The sequence below is a fragment of the Glandiceps talaboti genome, chromosome 18 (genome assembly GCF_964340395.1).
Source record: "Glandiceps talaboti chromosome 18, keGlaTala1.1, whole genome shotgun sequence".
Taxonomy (NCBI): Eukaryota; Metazoa; Hemichordata; class Enteropneusta; family Spengelidae; genus Glandiceps; species Glandiceps talaboti.
Genome location: NC_135566.1, coordinates 14137414 through 14156601, shown reverse-complemented (window position 1 = coordinate 14156601; position 19188 = coordinate 14137414). Strand labels below are relative to the sequence as shown.

The following is a 19188-nucleotide window of genomic DNA, read 5'->3' as shown; positions in this document are numbered from 1 at the left end:
TATTTCGTGACCGACGACCTTTTTTTTTCTTGGCCAGACAACTGTTTTTCTCACCCTTAAGTTAATCTTAATTGGTACAGGGTCTTTAGAAGGCTATTACTTAAACCTAGAGTCTTCTGTCAGTTCTGGCTTATCACTGGGGCCTTAAGGATTACACAGGATCATTCTATTGTTCAGAACCAACCCACTTTTTTCTCCAGCCCTGCCAGACAACTATTTGTTGCACACTAATTTTAATCTTAACCCAACATAGGTCATTTAAAGGATACAATATTATTCCAATGGTGCAGAAACATATTTCATCTTTCAGGACAGAGATATGGAAGTGCTGAAAGTAAATTCAAATCTAAAATTGACCTTTTCTGGTCTTTGGATACTCAACAATTACAATCAATTTTTCAAATTTTCATGACCGATTGACCTGGATATTTTGTCCAGACATGAATATTTTTTGTGGAAAAATATTATTTATGACGAAGATTTTTTTGTCAAGTAGTGTGATAAAACTGACCGATTAATTACCAACCCTTTTTGATGGTTTTATGAAACAGGAATAATCACCTTTGTCCGTTTCTGACTGTTTGTGATATCTGCATGTACATATACAGTTTTCTTCTGAAACAGAAATAAAGAGAACAATTGTTAAAGGCCAGGGTTTCAATCCCAGGTTCTAACATTAGTGTTTTCTCATTCGTGCAAGCTAGAGCACATTTTTCCGCTAACACAACCAAAATGAAGCGGGTATGTCTTGGATGGTGTAATGAAAATGAAGCAGGTATGTCTTGGATGGTGTAATGAAAATGAAGCAGGTATGTCTTGGATGGTGTAATGAAAATGAAGCAGGTATGTCTCGGATGGTGTAAAGAAAATGAAGCAGGTATGTCTTTGATGGTGTAATGAAAATGAAGCAGGTATGTCTTGGATGGTGTAATGAAAATGAAGCAGGTATGTCTTGGATGGTGTAATGAAAATGAAGCAGGTATGTCTCGGATGGTGTAATGAAAATGAAGAAGGTATGTCTCGGATGGTGTAATGAAAATGAAGCATGTCTTGGATGGTGTAATGAAAATGAAGCAGGTATGTCTTGGATGGTGTAATGAAAATGAAGCAGGTATGTCTTGGATGGTGTAAAGAAAATGAAGTAGGTATGTCTTGGATGGTGTAATGAAAATGAAGCAGGTATGTCTCGGATGGTGTAATGAAAATGAAGCAGGTATGTCTCGGATAGTGTAATGAAAATGAAGCAGGTATGTCTTGGATGATATCATGAAAATGAAGCAGGTATGTCTTGGATGGTGTAATGAAAATGAAGCAGGTATGTCTTGGATGGTGTAATGAAAATGAAGCAGGTATATCTTGGATAGTGTAACGAAAATGAAGCAGGTATGTCTCGGATGGTGTAACGAAAATGAAGCAGGTATATCTTGGATAGTGTAACGAAAATGAAGCAGGTATGTCTTGGATGGTGTAATGAAAATGAAGCAGGTATGTCTCGGATGGTGTAACGAAAATGAAGCAGGTATATCTTGGATAGTGTAACGAAAATGAAGCAGGTATGTCTTGGATGGTGTAATGAAAATGAAGCAGGTATGTCTCGGATGGTGTAACGAAAATGAAGTAGGTATGTCTCGGATGGTGTAACGAAAATGAAGCAGGTATGTCTCGGATGGTGTAACGAAAATGAAGCAGGTATGTCTCGGATGGTGTAATGAAAATGAAGCAGGTATGTCTCGGATGGTGTAATGAAAATGAAGCAGGTATGTCTCGGATGGTGTAATGAAAATGAAGCAGGTATGTCTCGGATGGTGTAATGAAAATGAAGCAGGTATGTCTCGGATGGTGTAATGAAAATGAAGCAGGTATGTCTCGGATGGTGTAATGAAAATGAAGTAGGTATGTCTCGGATGGTGTAATGAAAATGAAGTAGGTATGTCTTGGATGGTGTAATGAAAATGAAGTAGGTATGTCTCGGATGGTGTAACGAAAATAAATCAGGTATGTCTTGGATGGTGTAATGAAAATGAAGCAGGTATGTCTTGGATGGTGTAAAGAAAATGAAGCAGGTATGTCTCGGATGGTGTATTGAAAATGAAGCAGGTATGTCTTGGATGGTGTAATGAAAATGAAGCTGGTATGTCTTGGATGGTGTAAAGAAAATGAAGCAGGTATGTCTTGGATGGTGTAATGAAAATGAAGTAGGTATGTCTTGGGTGGTGTAATGAAAATGAAGCAGGTATGTCTTGGATGGTGTAATGAAAATGAAGCAGGTATGTCTTGGATGGTGTAATGAAAATGAAGCAGGTATGTCTTGGATGGTGTAATGAAAATGAAGCAGGTATGTCTTGGATGGTGTAATGAAAATGAAGCAGGTATGTCTCGGATGGTGTAATGAAAATGAAGCAGGTATGTCTTGGATGGTGTAATGAAAATGAAGCAGGTATGTCTCGGATGGTGTAATGAAAATGAAGCAGGTATGTCTTGGATGGTGTAATGAAAATGAAGCAGGTATGTCTTGGATAGTGTAACGAAAATGAAGCAGGTATGTCTTGGATGGTGTAATGAAAATGAAGCAGGTATGTCTTGGATAGTGTAACGAAAATGAAGCAGGTATGTCTTGGATGGTGTAATGAAAATGAAGCAGGTATGTCTTGGATGGTGTAATGAAAATGAAGCAGGTATGTCTTGGATGGTGTAATGAAAATGAAGCAGGTATGTCTTGGATGGTGTAATGAAAATGAAGCAGGTATGTCTTGGATGGTGTAATGAAAATGAAGCAGGTATGTCTTGGATGGTGTAATGAAAATGAAGCAGGTATGTCTTGGATGGTGTAATGAAAATGAAGCAGGTATGTCTTGGATGATGCCATAAAAAGATCGCCACAGTTTACGACAATGGCGTGTTATCAGTGGAGCCATACGGATTACTTGAAGGTCAATCATTCATTTTGGACCTACTTTTTTTTAAGGTTCAGTGTCCCATACAACAGTGGCAATTGAAGTTTCGGTTTACTAAGGTAGACACAAACTAAAACTATTGTTGTGACATGTCGATACTACCATGGCAATCAAAGTCTCAGCTTTAATACTATGATAGACAAAGTATACTTGTGAAATGTTGATACATGTAAAAGCTATTGAATGGATGCTGATTTAATTCTATCCGTAGGGTTTAAGTATTTCTGAGTGATGACTTCCGTGATTGTGAAGTGTATGACATTTTGAGGATTTCTAGTCTTTACACTATCTTGATTACAGGGTGGTTATATATATCTGAACAACAGAGGCACCACTATCACTAGTTCTATAATCTACCACATTGAACAACAATAGTTTTAGTTTGTGGCTATCTTTGTATAAAGTCGAAACCTCAATTGCCACTGTAATAAACTGTTTTTCACACCTAAATTCCTAATCACACTGGATCTTTAAAAAATAGTACTTTTGTTTTTAAGGGGCCTAAAAAATTATAAACAAGTCCTGTTTTTTTATTTAAAAACTTTTATGCAGGGATTTCTTTTATACCAACAAAAATATACAAACACACAAATCTACACAGCTTTCCTTAAAGTGCAAAATTCTGAGTTCAAAAGTTTTTTTACTCAAGCGAAAATGTTAATGTTGATGAATGCCTAATCTATGATATTACAATTTGAGTTCTGTCTTTGTTAGAACAGTTGATTACATACAAAAATGTAGTTGGGATTTCCTGTACATTTTTTGATAATACGCTAAATTACGTCAGCATTAAGTTCATAAGTTATATCTTGATACCAGGTTTGAGTTCAGTTAACTGCAAGTGATGGCTATAAGTATACACCAGAAAGTAGAATACTGTAAGTACTTTTTAATATGCAGACAAAAATTCACCCCAAAAATGTGTAAACTCAGCTTGTGTCCCTTTAATAGGAAAACTGGTGGCGTTTCCTTCCACATAAAGAACTCAATATTCGGCACTCCCATCCCTGAGGATTGCAAAACCCCAAAGATATTACAAATCACACACGTCAACATATGTCCAAATCTATTCATAACCATACCCTAGGCACTGAAACCTGCAGCTGTCTTTCTCCTAAAGTTACACACACACATGCGAAAATTTGGTTTTTACCACCGACAAACTAGTTACACCCTAGATCCTCAGGATTTCCAGAATATCAAAATTCACACACACGCAGTTATTCCCAAAGGCGGAAAGGTGATATGGAAACCTATCGATTTCTTTCTCTACGGATACAATGATTAAGAAAATTATAATTTACCAAGGATAGAATAATATACCCTAAAAACCTCTGCATTCAGGGATGATCGCACAATGTCACACGTGCTAATCGATGTTCATTTATGTCAAAACTCCCTCCCCCACCCCTAAATGTATATTCAGAAATGTGACATCAACACATTCATATGATGTAAACCATGATGAAAACTGTAGCAGTCACACCACTACGATTGATGTCATGTAGAAGCATTCATTGGTTGTAAACACATTAAAATACTACCAGAAACCCAGCACCATATCTCACATTAGAAGTAAATTTTTATCAACTTATCAACATCTCAGTAGTAAATACAAAAGCTGTTATCATTGAAGGAGTGGAGGTTTTCCGCTGAAATTTGGTTAGAAGTGCGAAAATGAAGTTCAGCAATTGCTTTGGCACGATCGACACCCCCCCCCCCCCCCCCTCCCATGAACAAAGTTTGCTTGTTGTGGGATCATCACTAACTAGGATATCAAAACTCACTAACATCTAGTAGTTTCCACCACCGGCATAAAATCAGTACTGAAACTTGAGGACTTCCTTCCCTTCGGATATCCCCGGAAGCAATAATATTATATCCCTAACATCTGGACCAGTTATTGTAAAGTTTATTCACATTGGTACATTTTACTTACTTCCTTGATTGCACCACTTGTAAGCTTAATGATATTTGAAATAGTTACTGAGCTTCTTCGAGTGATGAATTAGTTTCATTGGTATTTTTAACATTGATCAACCTACAATAGTTTTTTTTTTTTTTTTTATTTAAGAAATTGTTGTCTTCATCTCCATTTGGGCTCACAAAGGGGTACATTTCAAGCAAGAAAAGACATGTTACAAGTTCTTAAATAATTCACATAAACCGGACCACTTTTTCAAATGTACCTACAATAATGTCTGTTAACTTCTGCAGTGCATGGTATTTTCCCGCCAAAATATTTCAAACAGATTCTTGTTAACCAGTAATATTTTGACTCATCTCACCTTAATTTTTGACTCAGTATTTTGAAATGATTCTTAGCAATCAAAATGTACAATTTATTTTGGTTAAAATGTTGCAATATTGTCTTCTAAAATTAACAAAATGGAGATTCCCATCAAATAATTTTTAACAAATTCTTGTGAACCAGTAACTATTTATCACATCTCAACTAGATTTCCTGAAATAATTCTCAGAAATAAAAGTCTAGAAATGGTTTGATAAAAAGTTACAAAAATGCTTTGTAACAATATCCAAAATGGAGATTCAACTAACAATTCAAAAAATATTGTTAATGTACAACTTTTTGAACACATCTCAACTAATTTTTGAAATACTTTTAGATTAAACTGACCATATGGATGAGGAGTGAGAATTTATTTTAGACTTTTAATTTATAAAACAATATATCATGGTTTCCTACTTGAAAAATTAATGTGAAACTACATAGACCAAGTCTGTGTTTGTAACTCAGTCAATACATTACAAAAAGCTAAAGAAAGGTGTAAAAAGTTTGCTATTGTACATACCATAACAAACATTTTACACATTTATTAATATTTTGCAATTTATTGAGTTAAAACAAGGACGTGGTATATGTTTTGTTTCTCCTTCTTCTTTGTCTAAAGTACTTAACACAAAGTTGAGTAAAATTATACTGTTAGCGACATAGCAGAGGGAAATTAAAAACAAAGTTACACTTAAAAACACGACTGACTGACATTCATTTGTACAGAATGATTGACTGGACTGTCATTTTGAAAGTGTTCATATCTATACACTCTCTGTGATATGGTGTGGTAGAGTGTTCCATCTGTTTTGGTTCCTAAACTTTATTGCAAATCGCTCACTTGTGACCTAGCAAAAACAGCACTTGGGTACGATCAAACTGCTGTTCTCAGAAGTTCGTGGTTGTTTGCTTACATAAAAATACCCATAGAATAGTAACTACAAAGTCCTCATGACTGACAATAAATCACTATCATATATTGCAATGTTTTCTTTTAGGAATGAATTATTGATAGCGTGAAATTTTATCCAGAACCCCACTCTCTCTCTCCCCCCTCCAGTCATTTAGTTTGGGGATCCCCCAAAAGAAGCGACATGCAACCACACACATTCTCTATTGGGGGTTTCATGTACCTTGGCCTACAGTCCCATATACAGCCATCGGTATATCCAAACATTTACAGACAGACGTTAGAAACATTTTTCTACTTACAATTAAACCCGCCACACTTTCAGTGTGTTGAAGTTTAGTTGTGCATGACAGTACCATTGGCAGACTTCTAGATCCAGAAACAAATACGAACCGTACCGTGTATTTTCAAAGTTGTGTCCATGGATGTACAAAATGTTTTTCACATTATTTCCACAAATGAGCTAATTAATCACAGAGAGAATGAAGTGGTGGCGGGCCAGCTTTAAGCTAACTGGGCAGCAAGACACGTGTTAAATACTCATAGAGGCTGGCCACTTGCCTCATAAATAAAACTTTTCCGAGCCATTAGTACATGTAGTACATGACACTCTTCTATACCCAGTTCTTAGGAAACAAAGTAGAAGTGACATGCAATAGTGGCCTGTAACAATCACAGACACAACAATTCACCCCGGGTTCTCACTGACTCAAATCATAGTAGTGTACTCTACTAGGGCAATTTCACTCTCAGAGAAAGTGTAACGTAGTATTTTTATTCAATTTTTGTAGCCGACTACTTTGATGGTTCCCTTTTTCAAATCTAGTCAGTAGATAGGTAGCCTAGAGATTAATATCATCGACTTTCAAATCCACAGATTCTCCGTAAAGATTTAAAAACCAACAAATCTGAGGATATACCTTGAAATTTTTATATGTGTATCTACATTAAAAGGTTTATTTCTGACTATTTTGGAACACACACACTATCAAACATTTCTGAGCAGTTTATCAGATTTTTCTCGTTATTCAAAAAAATTTTGTCACTTTTTTTTCTTAGCCCATTGTTTAACAGTTTGCAATCCAAAGACACATTTCTTAACTTTACACGCAAGATTTTTCATCCTTCCTTCCTTTTCTTTTCTTACTTTTTCTATCTATCTATCTATCTATCTATCTATCTATCTATCTATCTATCTATCTATCTATCTATCTATCTATCTATCTATCTATCTATCTATCTATCTACCTACCTACCTACCTCTCTATCTATCTATGTATCTATCTATGTATCTATCTATCTATCTATCTATCTATCTATCTATATATCTATCTATATATCTATCTATCTATCCATCTATCTTTTTCTTTCTTTCTTTCTTTCTTTCTTTGCCTCTTGTTCAGCAACAATTGCAAACACTATTTCTTGACAATTTTAAAATCTAGATTTTTCTGCTTTCCGTCAAAATGTTGTTGTTTTAATCTTTCTCTATGAATTGTATAAACTACATTTTTTAAATTTCAAACACACTAGCTGTAACTCGAACACTTTTTGAAACTGTTTTGTGACTTACTGATATTATGCATCCTATTATTGTGCACCCTAAGCAGTATTTAACCATGACTGGGTAAATGTAATTGTGTAATAAATCCAATCAAATTTATTTTAGGTCCATACCCTAAATTCAGCACCCTAACATGAGAACAGTTTCAATACAACTTATAGATGAAATCGACATCTAATTAACATGTATAATGTCTAATTATTGGTATTTTAACAATTTTCAGTGAATATATTGTTGGTTGTCTGATTGAAAAAATTCTTCTACTTTTCACAGTTCTTTTTTTCCTACCTCTCTACCTTTCAAGATAATATATAAAGCAAGTGTACATCTAAAGCATTTGCTAAAAAATGTAAAAAAAAAAAAAAAAAAAAAAAAATATGTACAAAATATGTACATTTTGAACATTTGTATTCTATATATTCTGGATGCCAACGTGGTTTCTAACTAAAGCGTAACAATCGATACTATATAAGAACTAGACTATATTCAACAATGCTACCCTATAAATTCCTATATCCCATTCTCACAACCCAGAACAAAATTTTCCGCTGACGCAACACAAAATCATATGTTCAGTACTGCAGCAAACAGGCCACTGCTGGCTGTCTCCATGCCATACATTAAGAATATGCACTTCATTTTATATTCATGTCTAACATTTCTAGATTTGAAATGCCCTTAGCCTAACTATCATCGATATTCACCTGAGAGATAATTTTGTCGATTTTTTTCTCCAATTTTCATCAGACGTAATTGGCAATTTGTAAAATCGCAAACAATCAATGGCATTCTACTATCAACTTCATCCTTCATCTCTTAAAAAAGAATATTGCGTGGGTACTTCAAGGAAAAGACGACCTCAGCTGATCAGCTGTGACGCAATTGTAGAAATGCCAATTATACGGAGCAGATGTTCGACTGGTAGACGTCACAGTTCTTTGCGTGTCTTTTGTAAATTTTCCGAACTATTCATTTAGTAATTTTGCCCAGTCTATCGACATGAAAATGTCAGTAAACATCACTGCTCCTTCATAGTGTGATACATTTGTACTGTTTTTGTCTACTTCACTTTTTTAATTTCAAAAGAAAAAAAAATTCAATATTATTTTTTGTGTAATGTCTGTGTTGATTATACACTCATAGTAGATTCAAGATTTTTTAAACACAAATTGGCGCAGGGTTCAAGTCTTTGTATATGAGTTTGGAGATACAGGTAAGGTTTGAGTTGTGCAGTTTGGGTTCTGTGGTGGGGGTGGGGGTGGAGGTGGGGATGGGGTGTGGGTCATGGTGGTTGACTGTCGACATCCCTAATTCATATCATCATGTTTTCATCTATTTGTTCCCACGGAAACTGTAAATTGGTCATGACTGGAAACTTATAATCACCAACGACTTCTTAGAATTACCGGAATAAGAAAGAAATAGTCATGGAATTTACTATGATCGTAAAATTTCAATCCCATTGGGATATAAAAGACTTTCAAGGAAATTAAATGTCGGTATCTCAAAAGTGGATGGCCCAGCCATGCATGGATGATAACATTTCAAGGCTAAAACAGAAATAAATAAATTTTGGTATTAGGCAGTTGTAGACTCCTCTATGTCATCTCAAATGTGAATATTTCAAGAACCATGTTCTGTTTACGACAGAAAGATACTACCAAATTTTCATTTTTGAAAAAAATTCTTGTAAAATATTAAAAATTTTGTTTGCTTGTTCTTTATTTTTTAATTTTTTTTGATAATCCCAGTGATAAAATATTAAACTTTGAGGCTTCGGTCTGAAAATGGTAAAAAATTCATGGCATTAAAAAGAGAAATGCCAACAACTAAATTTTGTCTAAGATTAGTAAGAATTGAATACAATTTTACAAAGATCACATTATAACCGATCAAATGCAACTGTAGCAGAATTAATTGTTTTTTGTACAAAAAAGTACAAATTTGATATTTTTTCAACCTTCATTTTGAAACTATTTTATAGAAAATGTTTACTTGTATGATTTGTATCTAAAATAAAATTTTAATTCCACAAAAATTTAGAGAAAAAAAAAATTTGGAAAAAAAGGTGTCAAAATTCATAATATATGACACGCATCACCTACTTTAATAAATTCTTACATGTGAAGCATGTCTCTATTCTTTGAAGTTTTCCGCTTTATTACATTCCTGGGTAACTGCATGACTGAGCATGCATGAAGAAACAGAATCCATCTTTTCCTACAGAAGGTTTAAATCGTCATTCATGTTGACAGTAGGTAAAAGGTCTTATGTATACAGGAATACTGAGAAGTAAAAGTTGGATTTCAGACAGACATCAATTTATAGTCTGCTAGCTGGGTTAAAAGTCTGGTACCTGAAACTGGAACTATTTTCTTTCATATTTTTTATGACTTACAATAGCTGCAGTAAAGGTTTCGGCCTACTAAGATAGCCTCAAACTAAAATTATTGTTGTTCGGAGTGGACGATTACACAAGTGGGCGCGTTTGTTGTGCAGATATCCCCATGTGATTAAGATAATCATAAACATCGAAGTTTCCAAAAAAAATGTCAACTGCAAAATCACAGGAAGTCATTAGAACTAGTAGATTAGTAATCCTTCAGTTACAGTAGAAGGATAGAAATGTTTCAAAATTTGTGAAAATTAACGAAAAGAAACGAAAAATTGCTGCTACTGAGGAGCTAACTGATTGGTCCCTCCTTCATCAACAAAATTACGCTCAACAGACATTTCCCATCTAATGTATTTGTGGGTATTTTTGCTGAAATTGTTTTTCTGCTTAGATGAAATTCTGATGAAAATATGATCCAAAGTTTCTAAAAATCAAAGCTTTCTTTTTTCTACTTCTCAACACCTTGCTTGTCGTGTCATCTGATAGAAAAAAATTATTTTAGAGTGATGAAGACAATACTCAATATCATTTACCAGATGGGAACAAGACTCAAAAAATGGATGTAAAGTACTATTTTGGTCATATACTATGGCATTTTTTTTTACGACAAAGGAAGTTTTTTTGGCAGCTGAGTTCCGTTGTGGTTATATCGAAATTTATTGGGTGCTCAAGTCTACGCTGTGAGGTCTGAGAACCATGGGAATACTTTGAAGCTCTGGGGTCATCCCCAGGTCAATTCAAGGTCAAGTACGGGAGTCGATGGCACCTTTATTACTAGCATTAGGGAACTGAAATTTACAACCACTGGTGATATATGACGAGGTTGAAGGTCAAAGGTTACCAGCCTCAACAAAAATAACCAAAATTTACGGCCACCGTAACCCTTTTCTTCTATAAGCCAACTGGTTTGCTTTCTGTTACAACAAACCAGGTGTCTTTTTTTGCACTGATGAATAACACCTAACAAACCCTGAAAAAACAAATTCTTACCAAAAAAAAAAAAATGCAAATTTTCTGAGTGACATTATACAAGCTTCTGCTCCAGTGAAGATGAAGTTCAAAATTATGAGCCACAAAAAAAAATCCAAAAGTGATGAAAAATGCACGCTTAAGTACTCAGTTTGATATTGAGAAAACAATCTGATAAAACCTCATCAAAATTCTTGACACTAGATAGTGCAGCCATGAGCTTTGTTTGGTTTTTCCGTTGCCATAGTAGCCAATTCGTCTATTTCTATCTGACATGACAAATTTTTATTGCTAGTCGTTGAGGTTAATAAGATATAAACGTACTGACCTGTTAGTATTACAAACATTATAATAAATGATGCGTAAACTTTGGAATTAATGAGAGAAAAAAAAAACAGGTTTTATTTTGACATCTCAGCTGACTGTTAAAACAAGGTGTGTTTTTTTCAGAAGAGGTATTCATCAAGTTTGTAAAATATAGTATGATGAATTTTTGATTGCACTAGAAGAGAGTTTTATTACCGGTGAGTAACATTACGCACAGGTACGATAAAAAAAAAGTGTTCTGACAGGTCTACAACAACATATATGGTATATGAAATTATGCTAGCACGAAAAAGAGTTCTTTTACGATTTACGTGTCAGTAACGTTGCACGCAAGTACTGTACTTATTTTTTGGTTGTTGAAAAAATATCAACCAGGTCCATAACACATGGTATATGAAATTATGCTAGCATGAAAAAGAGTTCTTTTATGATTAACGTGTCAGTAACGTTGCACGCAAGTACTGTACTTATTTTTTGGTTGTTGAAAAAAATGCCGACCAGGTTCATAACATATGGTATATGAAATTCTGATAGCGTGAAAATGAGTTCTTTTAAGATTTATGTATGAATAATGTTACACGCAAGTACTGTATTTTTTTTTGTTGGAAAACCGGGTCAACCAGGTCCACAACATATGGTATATGAAATTCTGAGAGTATGTTAAAAGAGAATTCTTTTATGATTCACATGTGCGTAATGTTACACGTATTTAATAACATCTTTATGGTATATCAGAATTTCACTTATAATCTTAAGAATACTTTCTGTTATGTTATTATTATATGGAGGGAGAATGATCACAGGGTGGTGGGGGAGCAAAGGGGGGGGGGGAGAGGCAGAGGAGGAAGGCGATGAAGTGCAAATTATACACATATTCCAAGTCCTTTTCTTCTAAGGATATAGTTGTTACTTATTCAGAAACAGTAACAAGTAATTCGTTTCCAAGAAATATTTCAACTTTTGTGAGAAGAAATTTCCATTAGTAATTATGAACCCTGAGTCCATTAAAATTATCAACAATTCTCGCAGTAACAAACAAATTTAGCGATAAAGTAGTCCATAAAACTAGGATTTATTTCTTCGGGTAAAAACACGAGGCAATAACATTCAGAAGAGAATTGGTATGAAAATTAACAAACAAGTTAGAAAGTAGTGACACGTGAGCTGACTTAATACAAAGCATTTTCCCTACATTTGGGAAACCCTTACCTGTCTAATACTAGATGTGTGACTTTGCTAGACTTATCCGCTATCATTGACAAATTCCCAATTCCCAAATTCCAACAACATGATGCACATTCAAGGGAACACTGTAACAAACAGGACAAACTGGTAAGAGTTGCAAGGATTTGTACCATATTTTAAATGATTTTACATAATTTTACATGATTTTACATAATTTTTTATATAATTTTACACAATTTTACATGATTTTACATAATTTACATAATTTTACACAATTTTACATACTTTTATATTATTTTACATAATTTTAGTGGGCACCCTATTAAATTAATGAATTAGGATCTTACGGGTAGATCTTACCTACTTTCCATCATTCAAATATTGGAAACCAAAAAAATATGGGTCATACACACCCATACAGTTCTCCTTATACCATTCCATAGTTATTGTACAGTAACAGGAGTTAGCTAAGCAGTCATAACAGGTCAATGCACCGACTTGCAAGTTTACAATCCATATACATATTATTTTCTTAGTTAGAAAATTTTCATAAAAAGTATCGCTGTATTTTACACAAAAATATGCCACTCATAGTTTCCTTGGCTGAACGAACAAAAATATTTGGAAATAATATCTAATTGTAGGTACTGTTACCAATGGACTGCGTCTACTTCACACTTGACCAGTAACTCTCGTTTACACCAACACAGTCAATTCTATTCACAGGTCCAAGATCAAACGAATGTAATGGGAAATTAACTGAGTTCGTACACCGTCAAATTTTGCTAAGCCAAGCTTACCTCTCAGATGTCAGGCTCAAATCTTAAACTCTTTTTTTAGCAGTTTTCTTTAGTTCCACTTACAGTTCCACAGTTCTTCCTTAGTGTTTATAAAGCATGCCCTATTTTAATATTTTTACATATCTTAATAGTTTCTACGACAATGATTATATGAAAATGAATAAAATGAATAATTAAAATCTGAACGCATGCCAAAATATTACGGTACTTTAGCATGTTTGTCTTCAAAGAAACTTAAACATTGTGAAAAGTTTGTCTCCATAAACATGTCGAAAAATATCACGTACTGTTATCATAATATGGAAATATTATGCTTTTGTTTTCATAATAAAAGCGTGTGTCACTCAAATGACTAAAGTGTCTATCAAACTTCAGAATGAGTTAAACAAAAAAGAAATGAGAATTAGCCTTGTAACAAGGTTCCCCTCTTCAAAATCGTTTTGTCCCCAAAATAGTATTTAAAAAATCTAGTATCCCATCAAAATATATTGATTAATAGAAAAATTGAATATACTTGCAATTTCAATGGAATAATAATGAACAATACAATGTCTAAATATTTAATAAAAAAGTATAAAAATGTGAATTCTATACTAAATATAATATAAGGATAATGATAAAATTGAATTCAAATGTGAAATGCTGGATTTGTGGTTACACTAATTGTTGGTAGAAAGAGTGCTAGTGTAGTCACAAATTGAGTGACGTAGACAGGGTAACTTTTGCTAAAACAAGAAATCAACTATTTTTACTACTTTTTAGGCTTAAAGAAATTGTGTGATTCAGATTACGCTCAGTTTTAGAATAGGTGGAGGTTGATAGGATTTTTTTTTAATTTTTTTTTTTCATATGTGAGTGTCTAGTTCAGGTAGTTATGTTTTCTGTTATTTTCCATAGGGTCTCTGTGTTATTGGTTTCTTCTCATCAGATGTACAGCTATTACAGATTGGAAGAACAGTTTTATATCGTCTTTTTAAGTTGATGTCAGTTTCAACATCACCTAATTCTCGCGAGATTTCACAATTTTTGCGAATTAACTTTTTTTTCTTGAATACGTAAAAAAGAAGTTTAGGACCGGTAGTGAAAAACTAGGTGGGGTCAGCTGTAGCTGCATGTTGTGAACTTGTGCTGGGTTTGTGAGGTATCTGTTTTGGGTAACCGCAAACAATTTGTTCCGGCCTTAGACAAGAATTTTAAAATACCAATGTGTAAAAGTCCTTCCCTTTAATTTGATCAGCACACAAAATGATATATCACAAAAGAATAATGTAACTAAATTAGCTCCGAGTATTTCAGAGATTCAATTCAGAAATTACTTCCATAAGTTTAAATAATTAAACTTTTAATAAAAAAAGATCCTGTGATTCTGAGACGGTATCCTAGGATACGTAACCACCTGTGGGTGTGCTTTTCATGTACATTTCATTGTTATGTTGCATGAAATTCAGACATACCTGCAGTGTGTAGGGCTACGACAGAAACCAGTTATCCCATGGCTACTCCATGTCAGGAAACAACCATAACTTACCTGAATTTAATGAGAAATTTTAGATTTATCACCATCTCGGAGAAATCCAAACTTAGCACCAGACTAAAAATATTTTGCTCACTTTGGATATGATATTACCAACTATTAAAATATCAAGCCACAACAAACCTGTGTCTGTATCACTGGTTCAGTCATGTGACTTGTGACCTCTGACCTAAATTATCTGCCCGTGTCAACAAGGACTTGTTCATTTGTATCTGTCACAGGCTTTAATTTCGACCTCTCAAGGTTATCTGAAGTTGTCTCAACACTGGTATACAAAGTTTATAACACTGATAATGCATGTATGTAATGTAACAAGTATGTCATTATTTAGTGTTTAAAAAATAAACAACGCCATTGTCTTGGGAACAAAGTATTATGCATACTAAATTAGTGGAATATTTAGAGTGAGAAGCACTTATTGAGTTAATTCAATTACTGTAAATGTAGCCTAGAATTCTGGTGATTGGGATAAAACAAAATTCAAAATCCCAACTGCCTGGATTCTAGGCTTCTGTGAATGCTACCTACAACAAGGTGATTTTGTTGAGATTCTAAGAACTTGGAAACCGGTAAAACTTGCAAAGATTTCCATATTCTCCACCATAATTTTGGTGATGGACCTGCAGAAGAAACCCTGGGGAACTGAGGTTGATTTTATTACATCCACGATACTAACATCCCACCCCACCCCAGGGATTTTATTTTATCAACTAACTGCCCTTACTGAACACAATACAGAATGTAATAGTATTATTGATCATAGCTGCAATAATTGTAGCTTTGTTTTTATTTACAATAATTTTATTTTATTTTTTTTTTTTATATTTTATTTTGAGTGACTCAAACATTTTTCATTTTACTTGTTCTTTTCTGAAGGGGTTTCGCAAAGAAAAATCGAGGGCCACGAGCGACGGAGCGAAACCGCTACAGTACTGCATCTATACTGATGTAAATTTCACATGTTGGTTATGATTCACATTTGATATCAACATGTAGAACTGTAACATATTTCCATACACCTGTATAACTATAAAATATTGACCAATAGCAAGCTTCGTTATAGTCAATCTATTCCTAATGACATATTCTGATAAATTACACCTGTTTGGAGTTTTATGGTCCAATTAAACTGTACGGGAAGTGACCAAGGTCAGATGTGCTTGGCACTGTGACAGAACAGCTACAACACAAACGTATAATGTAAATTTTGTACTGAAGAGTTGGGGACATGTACAAAGTGTTTTGGCAGTATGTTTGAAATAGTTAAAACAAGATTTCAGTAACACCAGGCCAAAATAATAACTACAGATAATTCCAAAACGATCGCAACGTGCGTGATCTATTTCCCTTTCCTTTTTTAAGTTATTATAAAATAAAATAAAATAAAATAAAATGAATCAAAATAAAATAAAATAAAATAAAATAAAATACGCGATCTAAATAAACTATGCAGGCCCTTCTACGTGAAGAATCTAAGAACTGTGTCGAAGAAGTACCTAAAAACGATATCAACATTCTTAAACATAACAATTGGAAACAGCGTACATCAAAACATACGATATTTTGACTGGTAGGCCTATGCCCAATTGGCGCACTTCTACACCCTAGATCACGGATGACTATCGCATTGAAAAACAACATATATCTATTTTCGTGATACGACTTTTTATCGATCAAAGCCTTGGTCACGACCACGAGAAGGCCTTCAGTTCGGGGACGTAATTGACAATATTGCGAACTGTCAAAAATTCCTGCCCTGCCGTGTTTACATTTTATCCCTCTGTCACCAGTTCGCAAAATGATGGCCTAATCACGACGCGTTATCGCACAGAAAAATTGATAATCTTGCTACAAAGTAATACGAACCTCACCATTCACTCGGTCTTCCAACGGTTAATGTAGTAAATCTTTGAGTGAAAAAAAACTGTTTACTATCTAGAATGTACTCTATTAAAGTACCCTGCAGATCACGGTGATCACTTCAGCTGTTTCGATCATCCCCTATGACCCGGAATTGCTTGCTGTAGACAGGAAGTATCGATATAATCAAGAGTTAATGACATTGTTTGTCGGCATGCGGCGCACACAAAGGTATCCGATTTCAAAGGCGCTGAATAGAAATTAAGTCGAGAAACCGACAGCCAATTACAGACTTTTATTAGCATGATCACGTGTCAACGCTGTTTATTATACTGACTTAGTGTACCTTTGCCCATAACCATCCGCGATATAATCGAGTCCCACAAATATTGGTAAATTTCCCATTTCGGCACGAAAAGATATCAAAATAGCCAATTTATAATTCTATGGTTCTATTTAGGTGATTTATTGCTTTATTTAAATCATTATTCTGTATTTTTACGCCACCGTAGTGCGGAAGAATTTCTTTGTTTATATGCGACCCGTCTCATAGCATGTGTATATGGAAATAAGTGGTTTAGATCTATTACACTGAAGGTAGCATGCATAATACCAATTCTCCACTATGTTGTTGAGGTTCGTCAAAGAGATCGGCAATCGTGGCTGCTGTTTTGTAAAGGATAGAACTAGGAAGTGACTATATGTCTGTTGTGCACTGGTCGTGCGGACGGCCGTTTGCCGCTACGATGGTTGGATTTGGCATTCTCGGATGGTTTCCAGTGCTCCTGGTATTCAGTCACCTCGATGGTAAGGGTTTATATTTTGTTTGTAGCAGTGAGGATTAGTGGTATAATTCGCTACTAAGTACAAACCTCTACATGGACAAGTATACTCGAACATTTCAACAAGCTTACAGTTGGACGGCAACGGTTTCGTATTGAATCGGACGCCGTCGTCTGCTCGTATCTAATTGATAGCGAGAGGAAAAAACGAGGGTTTCAGTGAAAAAAAGTAAAATTATAACCGAACATTTGCAACGAAGGCGATTGTCTTATCTTCAATGATATCGGTTGCTGTTGCACCCGACAGTCAGTTGAAAGCGGCGTATCGGCTTTTCAATGATACCACTACGAGTCGCTTCTTTTGAGAGAATTCACACTCTTATTAGCGGGTTCGCGATTATCTAGAAGTGTTTGTCAAGAAGTGTGAAAGCCACACCGCTTTTACGGTATGCATGAGTGTTCTGTGCTACACAAACTAAGTGGCTGTATTTGGAGGGCGATTGATACGTAGTTTTCACTCCAGTGCGACTGAATGAAGTTCCCTTGACAAGGGGGTCGCCTTGTGAAAGAAAAGCCCTGACCAGGGATCGCTACACGGCGAGGTTGTTTTACGCCGCTTGACAGTGTGGCCAGCTTTATTATGCACTTTTAGTTGGTAGTGACAGAAGAAACCTTTTGAGTGTTGGTCATGCATTTGCAGACGGTAACAATACCAGTTTTTACTGGCGATGTTTTTATTTATAACCTGGTATACCATCAGACGCGAGTAAGGCCAAACTTTCACAGTTATACCAAACTTTGAACAAGGGTTTCCATCCTTTATTTAAAAAAATGAAAACAAATAGGTACTCGGACTGACCAACGCAAGCGTGTTCATAGTCATACAACCTATTTTCGTGACTACAGTACAGAAGTTCCCTTTGTAAACTGAGTTTGCTAAAGTCGTTAAGTTGGTTGACCGACCCAAAATGTATATATTCCTGTTTGCTGAAGTCAGCCGTCTCTCTGATAATGTTCCACAGCGTTTGATAAATTATACCGTGTGTATTGGTTTGGAGTTAAATTGTACCTAATTTTATTACTTTATGGCCTTGTCGTAGCATTGAATGGTAGCGACCAACTAATGTATGTTCCCGTGGCATGTTCTACCAACACGGAGAGACTTGGATATGTTTGCACTGCGAAAATAATCTATTTACCATCGCTATTATACGCTAACAATGTGCTTTGCATATGGGTTTTAGACTGGTAAAAAGGAAAGTCTTGTTTGCAGTGTAGAACGATACCCTACGGACGAGTTGAATAAAACAGCAGTCGAAAACGCCCGTCTGTGTTTGTAACCGACGATATCGTAATCTGCGAACATATCGACCCGTATATCACAGACAAACAGAAACCCTACACAAGCGCGGGGTACAGTTACTTGCAGAAGGTCGTCTGCTGCATAACAGTTGTCTGAAACGACGAACCGTATCACGTTGCGTTAGAAAGAATGTACAAAATTATGCGTAAGAATGTCCTTTTGTTTGGATTTTGGAGCTTAACGTGATTCTAGTTGGGTCAGTTTGCCCAATGACTGAGTGAAAGTCATGCAGGTGGCACAAACTCGAAATTT

General features: G+C 35.0%; 1 protein-coding gene across 1 annotated transcript in view; it reads left to right on the top strand.

The window, feature by feature from the left end:
* The first annotated feature begins 17407 nt into the window (after positions 1-17407).
* Positions 17408-19188, top strand: part of LOC144449160 (transmembrane protein 132E-like) — a 47640-nt gene continuing 45859 nt past the window's right edge. Inside the window, exon 1 of the mRNA XM_078139635.1 lies at positions 17408-17598. Within this exon, the coding sequence (XP_077995761.1) occupies positions 17493-17598 (106 nt within the window). The 5' untranslated portion in view covers positions 17408-17492. The remainder of the gene's footprint in view (positions 17599-19188) is intronic.